The sequence below is a fragment of the Nuphar pumila genome, chromosome 2, assembly GCF_984573655.1.
Source record: "Nuphar pumila chromosome 2, dmNupPumi1.hap1.1, whole genome shotgun sequence".
Lineage (NCBI taxonomy): Eukaryota > Viridiplantae > Streptophyta > Magnoliopsida > Nymphaeales > Nymphaeaceae > Nuphar > Nuphar pumila.
In genome coordinates, this window is record NC_143250.1 from 128,412,825 (window position 1) to 128,425,064 (window position 12,240).

Consider the following 12,240-nt stretch of genomic DNA (forward strand, 5'->3'; position numbering starts at 1 on the left):
GCATGATCTCCGAGCCTGTGAATTATGTATTAGTTATTGCATGTTTAAATTGATGGCGTTCTTAAATTTATGAATTTATAGTTTTTTGTCACATTCATAAGATGAATTTGCATGGGATTAGATGCTTGAAATGATCCCTTTCAATTGCTGTCTGCACTATTGTTTTTTAATTGTTGTGTTGCCAGTCTATTCCAAGTTTTGCTTGGTTGATTATAGATGCATATGATTGGTAAGATTGCATCAGTGTTGAGTGTTAGAGATGTCATTAGTTTATATTCAGTTGGGGTATTTATGTCATTTATGTATTATTGGGTTCTGTTGTATTATTCTCTTATATACAGGGGTATTTTTGTAACTTATCATCATCACTTAATATATACGAGTACATGACCTAGAGAGGAAGGCATGATCTATCTTCCTTTCCCATCTTCTTTCATTGTTTTCTTATTCTCCTTTCTTCTCCTTCAAGAAAGATGCACACACACATCTCGAGGCAGCGGATTTGTCATGGTATCAGAGCCCAGGCATGGGTAGGTCCTCATCGAGTTAAGACTGCTGATTTCTCCTCCAAGATTCTATCTTCTGTCCCTCTGTCTTTTTCATCTCTTTATTATCCTTTCTTTTCCTTATTTTCTCTCTTCCTTTTATGGGTTTTCCTTCCATTGACGTCATATATATTGCATATTAGATTCTCCTTTGCTTCTTGTTTAGATCTGCCTGCATTACCACTTATTGGGTCGTCATTCTGCCTTTAAAAAAAAACAGAGGAGGAATATATCAATCATAAAAAAAAGGAAAAAGGAATGCACATTAAAAAAGGTCCTTTCTTTGCATATGTTGCTAAAAAAAAAAGGCTTCTGCTGGCGTTAGCCTTTCCACGATCTGAGGACCAGATGTCTTTGGTGATCAGATTCAGTGTTTTTGATCTTCTCTTTTGAGTATTTGACGTCATTATTGATTCTTTTGAGTATTTGACGTCAATATTCATTCTTTTGAGTATTTCAATCTTCTCTTTTCTTTATTTAATATTCAATCGATATTCTTTGCCCTTTGTTCTCTTCTGCATATATATATATATATTCTTGTTTTCTTCTCCTTTATTTTGTCTTTCTTCCCTTTTGTTTCCTTAGATTATTCTCATTATTCATCATGTCCTCAAGTACCATAAACTCTTCCTTTGTGAACTTGGAAAAGCATATAGTTCCTTTTATCAGCAGCTATGACTTGATGGGGCACCTTGATGGTTCCGAATTTGTGCCCTTAGAATTCGTGTCTAAAGTTAGAGAAGTCAGCAAAGATGGGATAGCTGAGAAGACCACTATGACCGAGAATCCGGATTATGTTATGTGGCATAAAAATGACCAAGCTGTGGTAGCATACATTACAACTACTCTCTCCCAAGAAGTGCTCTTGCACATCCCCACGGGTGTGACTGCACGTGACATTTGGCTCACCCTGCACAACAACACAATTGGTTTAAGCGGATCTCCACTCCAAAAGGTTTATCATCAAAAGTATGAGTTTGGGGCCCTACTGTAAAATCCGTAGATTGTTAAGGGTTTTTCAAAAAAAAAAAAAAGATTTAGATCCAGGTTGGATCCGATCAGATCAAACCCGGATCCGGGTGGAATGTCGACATACCAGTAGAAAATAGTGAGTAGACATTCAAATAATCATAGGTTAAGATTTTTTGTGATACGGTAAATTGCGAATTTTGTCAAACAAAATTAAATCACGTAAAAATTTTGTTCAACCAAGTGGTTAGCCTAAAGCTTTTCCCAGGAACTCATTGTGAGTTGTCTGGATCACTTTAAGAGCTTATGGGTTCAACCAAGTGATTACTTTGTCAGAGGTCTGACTATTTTGGACAAAAATGAGCAAATTATGTTTATGCAAGGACATTTATGTTTGTGTTTTCATATGTGTTCATGTGCCTTGTGCTTTGTGTGAGCTCATGTGTTGTGTGTTTGCAAGCATATGTGCAGCTTCATAATGCATATGTACATGTGTCTGTGGGTGCTGGTACTCACATGTATGCAATGTATATATATGAGTCTCCTTGTTATGTTTTTCCATCAAACTCTACTCATGTCTGGAAATGCAATTCAAATGGTAGATTTCAGTCCCTTTTTTTTCCTTTGATAATGAAGCTGAGTAGATTTGAGTCTGTTGGAAATTTCTTGTAATGGGCCATTAGCCTGCTGTTATGAATTAGTTTGTGTATAGTTATTGAGGAATTAGGATAAGCAAGGTCTGTTAAAATGTATTGATATATATATATATATTCATATTTGTATATATTATATAATTTAAACTGTTTTTCTTCCCTTTGTAATTGGTAATACCCTTTAGGGGTATTGTGGTAATTTTGTACATGTAATAGGCTCAGCCCATTAGGGGCAGAATGATAATTCTGTACATGTAATAGGCTCTGCCATTTAGGGACAGAAGCCGCAGAATTGACGTCTTTTTTTAATTCTGTCCTTTACACTTTTGTAAAGGGTAGTTTTATCTTTTAGTCAATATAGTTGCTGGGAATATCCAACGGTTATATTCAGTTTTATCTTTTAGTGAATATAGCTGTTGGAAATCTCCAACAGCTATATTTCTAGTTGTTGGGGCCTTTCCCAACAACTATATGGGTCTTCTTGGCCCTCTTGTTTGTATATAAATAGGAACCTCTTTTCCCATCAGATGTAATGCTTTCCTAAGCATTCTATCTCAATAAAGGTTATTATTTTTTATGATTTTTGTGTTCTTATGTGTATGTTCTTTGGTGCTTCTTGTGATTTCATGTATTTGCCATTGATTGATATGTATTTTGTCCCTTTGTGGGCTTGTACTTGTGCACATTTAGGCTCTTTGTAGCCATTGTATGTATCTAAGTGCTTTTGTATTGCCTTTGGCATTTGTATTGTCCCTTGTAGGACTTGTTCCTGTGCTTATGCACATTATGATTTTGGTTTCCACTTGATTTTATTGCAAGAACCTGTATCCTTTTCCTTCATTTTCATTAATATCCTACCGAGATTTATCATACTTTGGTTATATGTGGAAATTATCTATTCTATTCATTTGATGGTGACCTTTACCAGCAGCATCTTCAACTGGCAGAACTGAAATAAATAATCTCTTAGATTAAATAAGCATATTTATGTCATTATTGAAGCATTTGGGTGGTTGGCAACAGCCAAAGCATGCAGTGCCTGGTGTAAAATCACACATAGGAATGTCTGAATCAGTCAAGTGTACATGTGATTAAGCAATATATTCTAAGACAGGTGGAATTCGAACAGTTGTCTTTTCTTGTCTTGAACTTACTTTCCCCCCTTATATTTCAAGCTATTACATAAACATTAAATGCTCCTCAATCATTAATTCCTATGGTATTTGCAACAGGTACTGCATTGGGTAGAAGATGCCAGCCTACAACCATCACTTGAGATGTACCAAGTGGTTCTTCCTTATGCTTATAAAAATAAGAGTGTGGAATATGCGACAATCCTTCAGCAAAGAATTGGTATTCATATTTATTGAGATGTGACATAATCTGGATCTGTACCAGAATACCCAATCTGTGTTTGTTTTATGTGTATTTTCCTTTTTACATTATTTACCCTGTTATGAAATTCTGTGTGTTTGTATCATCAGGGGTAACTTCGTCATGTAAATTACTTAAGCTGCAATATATAATGGAAAGGCATAGAGCATGACCCACATTGGGAATCATGTCTTCATTTATCCCTAACTGTCTATCGTCTCTCTCTCTCTCTCTCCTTGTTGAATAGTTCTGGTCCATCAAATCTCACATGGTATCAGAGCAGGTGAGATTTTGGGATTGGTTGCCATTGATCTGAATGACCATTAAGATCATCGATTGCTGTCTTCTCCCTTAAGGTATTTCCCTCTTTCTTCTTCCGTCTAATATTTCTCTCTTTTCTTTCTTTTTTCCTGATCGTTTTCTTCTTATTCTGCTGTTCTTTTCATCTTATTTCCTTCTATTTTCTGATATTAAAGATTCCCAGTTGTCCCATACTTCTCTTTCTTGAAAACATCATCCTATCTAGTTTTCTCTAAATTGTTTCTAATATCTTGGGTGTTTTGCTTTGGGTTTCTCCTAAATACTTCTCATATTCAATCTTGTTCTTCGTCTTGTCATTCATTGATTTCTTTGGTTATATTGTCACACTGATAGATTGGCTGCATTGTTCCCGGGTTTTGTTTTTGTTTATTGGGCATCAGATTTGATTCTGGTTTAACTTTGATCATCAAATCAAAGATTTTGTATTCAAGACCGAATCATGCATTAGGGTTTCAAATGAGGCACAAAGAAGAGGTGAAGAACGACTTCATATTGCATTAAAGAGGAGAGTCCCTTATATGGGTCGACTCTCACTAAGAAAACTACAAGACAAAATAAAAATAAAACTGTACGTGACAAAACTACCCCTGATAATTGTATAATGTACAAAAGAATGCTTAACATAAAAGGGGTAGCACATGACTAGTAATACACTGTTTTACACAATTCTTATCACTCCCCTTTAAACTTGGGATGATGCAACTAAAATCATCTTGAGTTTGGAAAGGAATGAGTTGAAATGAGGAGCAAGTCTCTTAGTAAATACATCTGCAATCTGATTCCTTGAGCCCACATGCTCTAAAGCAATAACTCTATCTTCATAAGCCTTCCTTGTATAGTGACAATATTTCAATGTGTTTGGGTTGCTCATGAAACCCTAAATTCTTTGCAATATGAATAACACTCATTTTATCACAATACAAATGAGTCTTATCCATAATGGAGACTCCCAACTCACCCAATAACCATTGTATCCAAATAACCTATTAGTATTGACTTGAGCCATAGCTCTATATTCAATTTTCGCTGTGGATAAGGCAACTCTCTGCTATTTCTTGTTGTTCCATGAGATCAAGGAGATTCCAAGAAAAATACGGAAACCAGTAGTAGAGAGATGATCCCAAGTAGTCTCTAAAATCAGTATCACAAAGGCTCTCAGCACTGTGGAAGATGATAGTGAAAAGAACATACCATAGTGCATAGTGTCTCTCACATATCTGATAATCTTGAGTATTGCGGCTAAATGAATTGTCCTTGGGGCACTCATAAATCGACTTACTGCATGAACTTTATAGGTAATATCTAGCCTGGATGTGGTCAAGTATATAAGATTCTCTACTAGCTATATGTATACTACATGATTCTCTAACTCTACACCATCTATGACTCATCTTTAAATTTGCTTGCATAGGAGAATTGACTCTTCCTGAATCATCTGCTAGCCTTGCCTTTACCACCAAATTTGTTGCATACTTATGTTGGGACAAGTACAATCCCTTTAGTGAGTATGCTATCTCCAACGAAGAAAATATCTCAAACACCTCAGGTCTTTCATGTCAAACATGCTAACCAACTACTTTTTGGTCTCCTCAACTCTCTCCAAGTCATCTCCTGTGAGAATCATATCATCTACATAGAGAAGTAATATGCATTTCCCGCTTACAGAGGAAGATACAAACAAGGGAACTTTGCTCAAATCCAAAAGATTTTGTTGCTGAACTAAACTTCTCAAACTAGGCATGTGGTGCCTGTTTGAGTCCATATAGAGCTTTATGCAGTCTGCATACCCTACCCTCTGGATCTTAACATTCTTGTGGCAGTTCTATATACACCTCATCTTCTGGGACTCCATTCAAGAAAGCATTCTTGACATCCAACTGCCACAGAATCTACATTTGTACTGCAACCACAATGAAAAATGTTGGAATAGTTGTCATATGAGCTACTGGGGCTAAGGTTTCAACAAAATCAATTCCAAACTATTGATTATAAACCTTTGCTACTAATCTTGCCTTATATCTTTCAATTGACCCACCTGTCTTAGTCTTTATCCTATAAACCCACTTGCTCCCAACAATATTCTTCCTTTGTGAAGGTTTTATCAATTCCCATGCCTATATCTTTTTAAGTATGCTCATTTCTTCAACCATATCTCTCTGCCACTCTTCTTTTCCTGCTCTTTACATAAGACTCAGGCTCAACATAAGAAGGAATTAATGAAAAAAATGCTCGATGTTGAGGAGAGAGACTCATAGGGTACAAATTGAGGATGAGAAATCAAAGTTCTAAAGCTTCTACATACCTGAAGAGGATTAAGGAAAGAAGATGACAACTTAGACAAAGACTCTAAATTTGGGTGTTCGAATTCAGTTGACAAAGGAATAGAATTAGAATTCGCCTCTTCTCTTCTCTCTGGCTCTGCCTCCACTTGATTCAAGAAGGGGATTTCAACAACATTTTCATGTCTTATTGATTTGGTTTTTGTCCAAACCAACCATCTCTTGGCTGCACCTAATCCCCTTTATTGAAACGTGAGGTTTCGGATTTGGATAAGAATCTGGATCTAGACCCATGATGAGGTCTTTATAATGCTTGTAATAGTCATGTGTTTAATTAGTTTTATCTTTCCTTTATTGCCCCTCTCTTATTTGTATTCACATGTATATTAAATGAGGGTATTTTTGTAACAATTCAATATTATTGATATATAGCCATCCACGATCCACAATGGGCTGCATGGAATCAGTTTTGCTGCAGCCCCTAATTTTCCTTTCTCTCATCTTTCCTATCCCCCTCCTTTGCTCTTGGTGATATGCTCCGTTCTTACATGGTATCAATGCAACGATTGGGTCTCGATTTTCCACCACGGTAAGTCCAAAAATTACTTGGCTCTTCCTTCGTTTCTTGTCCTCTTTTATCTGGTATCTCTTCTCTTTTTCTAATATCTTCTTTCTTCTATTCTTCATCTTTCTTTCTATATTTTATTTTTCTATTTTCTTTAAAGAAACCCTATTCATATTTTTTTAATGATCATCGTAAATTCAAAATCAAGTTTTTCTTGATCTCTTCTATATTGATGTCATTCAGATCTTCTTCAAAGGACGTCAATTTTAAAAAAAAGGAAACCCAATATCTATTTGGGTTTATTCTGTTTCTTTAAAAAATCAATATTTTCTTTATCTGAATCTAATTATTCAGATCTGAATCGAATCTTTTATTCAGATCTGAATCGAATCTTTTATTCAGATCTGAATCAAATCTTTCTCATTATCCCAAAGTTTCATCATTTTTCGTTACAATTCTTTTCGTATCCGTTTTATTATCGTCTTACCTGTTTGCTGCTGATAACATTTATTATTTGCAGTCATCTCTGATCTGAAAAAAATGTAGTCAGACTTGTGGGTGTCAACAACAATTTCTACTTTCCTTGAAAATTCCAGACATGGACAATTTCTACTTTCCTTGAAAATTCCAGACATGGATTCTTCATCTTCATCTATTCTTTCAGCTAGCTTTCTTAATCAACTAGTTTCTGAAAATTGACTACATCAATTTTTTTGACGTGGAAACATCAAATAGCTCCTTTTATTCGTAGCCAAGATCTCTCTGGATACCTGGATGGATCAGTCAAGATCCCACTGGAGTTCATTTTGTGGGAAGAAAAGGATGAAAAAGGAGTTGTGGTTGCCACAATGCATATTCGAAATCTATATTTTGTTACTTGGATGAAACGTTCTCAAGCACTAGTTGCTCATATCGCGTCTACATTATTACAAGAAGTTTTCGTTAGCATCCTTGATGACTTCACAACCATGAAACTATGGGGTAAGCTTGTGCAGACATATTCACAAGTTTCAGAGGCAAGGGTGATGTTTTTAAAGAAAGAATTTCTAAATCTTAAGAAGGGCTCTATGTCAATTATGGAGTACCTTAATAAGATGAAAGAAATTACAGATCAACTTGCCATGATCGGATATGAGGTCCCCGATAAGGACAAGGTGCAATAAGCCTTAAATGAATTAGGACCTAAATGTAGTGTAACACCCCAAATTTCAAACTTGCGAACCTTTTCAGAAAAACAGGCAAGAAACTAGAAATATCTCTTTCCTTCAGAGTTTGTTTATGAAATCAGCGGAAGATTTTTCTTTTGTTAAATCAGAAGGCAAGCTGACAAGTTTGGGCACGTTAGCTAAAAGAACCCAAAACTCACAAGAATCGGATATCCCAAGAAAAATCCGTTACAAACCCAAAACGTTCAGGACGCGAGCTAAGAGCAGGAAGAAGAAGTCTTGAAGCCATCTTGCAATCGCGTAATCGCCCGTAGTGTACCTAATCATCACCTGTACCCATAGAATGAGTTAGTTTCGCGAAAAACTAGTAGGTGCACAAGAGAGACTACAGGAAACTGAATTAAGTACATTTAATTCAGTAGGTTACGCAGTTTAAAGCAGATATGCAGTTAAACAGGTAAGCAATGCAAGCAGGTGAATAATGCAAATGCGTAAGTAGTACAAGCGAATAAGTAGTGCAAGCGAGTCAGCAGTGCAAGCGAGTAAGCAGTGCAAATGCGTTAGTGCAAACAGTAAGCAGTTCAAAGCAAGTAAGCAGTGCAACTGACAAACGCAACATACAATTCAATTGATCGTAGGCTGTGAACCACCACGCAACTAGCTTGTTCTCGTTTCTAGAACGAGGTCTCTGCATTGAATCAGTATCAGGACATCGTTTGTCGCTTTCACGACTTCTAACAAACGCTTTGTCCTGAACAACCTTAATCTATTCCCATCTCTCAAAGCCTTACGCAGCGAATAGTCACCGGTTATGACTCACTAAGGCATCATACTTTCTCAGAAAAGCCCACCCTTCCGTAGGAGGTCCAAAACATGATCACTATCTCAAATCGCTAACGATCTGATTCTCACACCTGAGTCATGCATGTAATCATGCTAAAACAAATAGCCGAAACTATGAATTCATAGTTTGCTATCACAAACAATCTCCAAAGATCATCACAGCTCACCATAACTTTTTATGGTAAGCAAAAACACAAGATCCACGTCGGATCGCTCGGTCCGGGTGATATACGACCTGACAAGGAATTACCGCCCTAGAGGGTATACCTGATCTTGGACCATACACTTCCATACAGGAGTTCACCGTCTTTGCAGCTACCCGTTCGTGGACAGTGTACATTCTCACAGAGATCTGCCACTCTAGCCGGGTACCTGGTCTTGATCATACACGCCCTCGCAGATAATCCTTTGGAGATCAGGTTCTCGACAGACACCCTACTCGGTGATACATGCATCAATACAGTCGACTGCTCCAAACAATCGACCGCTCTTGGGTAAGTAGCCACAATATGGGCACAAGCATGAATATCAGCAATATACATCGTATCACTCCACACAAAAGCATATAATCCTACGCATCATGTTATTGCCACGAGGAACATTACAATCCTCAAATAGGACCTCAAAGCATGCGTAAACGACACATGAGAACACGCATATATGGCAATTCAGTTGATTCTATGGGCGAAGAGTAACTAACTCTACCCGTCAGCCAAACAAAACAACTGAATAAGACGAGCACTCATAATAATGCTCGTAAAACATACAATTACTATCAAATGACTCAGTCCATCAACAAGTAATTAAATTAATCGTAAGGCATAAACCATTGCATCACAAGTCATTAATAAACAATCATACGGCAACAGTTATATCACAATATGTAAGCAGCTTATAAGACAAGCGGCCACATCAATCCTAGTTGCCACCAGTTCGTAGATTACGAGCTGTATGCAATCACATCAATCATAAGAGATACAAGCCAACAAGTGTTACGCTACAATAAGCACCAAACAGTTCGACCAAGGGATAAAGCAAGTCACATGCTATTATGTAACAACTGACATAATGCTATTATTATAAGCATTTAACTAGTATGAGAAGCTCCTTATTACTCCGCAAAGAACTGCGTAAGCAGTTTAACCAACTAGAGTAACGCCTTGACAGGCGTGCACAGCTCAACGAGTAGCATACTAAACTACCGAGCAAGCAAGCAATCGACCAGTGTGAACAGACTTTATGTTTCGATATTACTGGCCTGCGGGTACGCGCAGGCAAAATGTTGAAACAACTGAGACTAGTTCGGGCGTCTGTTATTCTATTTATTTTCAATAACCCGAATAGCTAGTTGAGTCCACTCCAAAGGGGACGACTTTAGCCGAGAGAGGATTCCCCAGAGGCTGAAAAGCAGTGCCACAAATGCATCCAACTTCTGCAGAAGTGTTGAGCTAACTTGTGTAGCCCCTTCCCCCTTAACTCCAATGACTGGGGAGGTCGGATCATTGCTCGTAGGGTGGTTATTAACAACCTGTCCATTGGTGTTTTGTACCGCTCTGTCCTCTCTCTTGACAGAACAACAAAAAATGAATGGGTGCGTTAGGGGTTGCTTAACTAACGACCCATCCTATGTTGTGGTCTTTAAACCACTCGAGCATCTTGCCTGTGAAGGCGAATGTGAGGCCATTCATGTGATTACAACATTGTGCATTTAGCACTGTTCGAGGTCGCACGATCGGCTCATCCGATCATCGCAGTACTAGACGTGTCGTGCATGACTACAAGTACTCTCAGATGAAGGGGGTATAACTTCTCAATAGAAGCCTCAAACATGAGTGTTTCACAAAGATGTAAAGTTTATCAACTTTACTTTATCTTTTGAAACAACAGTACCTTGTGCCAACATTATGCATGTGATTATCTCGAATCACATCCGCTATTGGGGTATTTACATGTCTCGCATGACTCGATACCGGCCTAGATAGACGGGATACGGGTTTCTCAACAGAACACCCGCTAAGAAGTTCGCTCGAACCCCCAATTCAGGATCACCCGAGATATGCCAAAAAGGCGAGCAGAACCAACCAATCACATCCTTCTAAATGCTTCGATTTGGGGCAGTCTTTGATGCATTTGCGCAACTCCCTAAAATCTCAAGTCGACTCTACATGATTGCGCACACGAAGAGCCAGGATCCTTGCGATGTATCCCTATCCTTAAACGGAGGTGTATCACCAGCTCCTGACTGAACTCTTGTCGCAAGAGGGAGTGATAGATGTCTCTTGCATCCTCCACGAGGATGCCTCAAACGCGTATGCAATGAGCAAAAACCTGAGCGTCATCTGCAATAGCAAGGCAGTAGCAACACATATGCAAAAGCAAGAGCCTGGCGCAAAGCGCGACAGCAAAGTAAAGACTGTAAGCAGGAGTGCAACGCAAAACCTTTGCGCGATGCGCAACGACAAAGTAAAGACTGTAAGCAGGAGTGCAACGCAAAACCTTTGCACGATGCGCAACAACAAAGTAAAGACTGTAAGCAGGAGTGCAATGCAAAACCTTTGCACGATGCGCAACGACAAAGTAAAGACTGTAAGCAGGAGTGCAACGCAAAACCTTTGCACGATGCGCAAAGGCAAAGTAAAGGACAAGGATCGCGAAACCGCATCCTTGAGTTAAATGCGTACTCGTATACATATATATATATTTCTATATATATATTTATTTAATGGTCCATTTTTAGTTAATTGAACTCAATTCAATTGTCCAAGTCTTCTGTGCAATCTTTCCCTACCTTGAGAGGTGACGGTCCTCGTATGCCAGCTGCGTAGGTAAGCACGAGCTCAAGCCATGAAGAGCAAGCAGGATCCACCGTTCAACCTGTGGTGCTAAAAAGGTTAGCATGCCAAAATACAAATGAGAAGTGGGTCTGGTAAGACCTGCAGCAATACCAGACCCCGATACGAGGGTAGGCAGGGAGCTCAACTCTCTGTAGAATGCAGAAGAGCAACAGAGGCAACAAGATCAAGGTAGAGGGGCGAAACCCCCTACCAAAAAACAAACAAGGTGCAGGGGGCAACGGTCCCCGCCAACCTTGAAGAAATGTGAGGCAGGGTCCAATAACCCTTATTGCCGAAGAACAGATGCAAGCGACAGGGGACGTCGCCCCTGTTGACAAAGGACAGGCAGGGCTCCAGCCCCTACCGACCTACCAGAAACGACAGGCAGGGGCTTTAGCCCCTGTCGATCCAAAAGTTTCAGGCTACAGGGTCGATGCCCCTGTCGTCCTGGCAAAAGACGTTAGGTAGGGGCCACAGCCCCTACCGGCCAACGGTAACAAAGAGAGAGTGAGGGGCAGGGGCTGGAAACCCCTGCCAGTCGATCAACAACAGGCGGCAGGGGGGGGGGCATCACCCCCTGCCAACCAGTCAGACACAGGCGACAGGGGACATCGCCCCTGCCAGCCTGCCGACTGAAAAGGAGGAGAGAAGGAGAAGATGATGGTGCAGGGAGGGGGCTCGACCCCTCCCC

At 39.2% G+C, this 12,240-nt stretch overlaps 1 protein-coding gene across 5 annotated transcripts in view; it reads left to right on the plus strand.

Annotated features, from left to right (window-relative positions):
* Positions 1-12,240, plus strand: part of EMB2654 (Tetratricopeptide repeat (TPR)-like superfamily protein) — a 120,869-nt gene that overhangs the window by 56,000 nt on the left and 52,629 nt on the right. For all 5 annotated transcript variants that reach the window (XM_089996790.1, XM_089996789.1, XM_089996792.1 and 2 more), the window contains exon 9: positions 3,400-3,520. In XM_089996790.1, the coding sequence (XP_089852916.1) occupies positions 3,400-3,520 (121 nt within the window). The remainder of the gene's footprint in view (positions 1-3,399; positions 3,521-12,240) is intronic.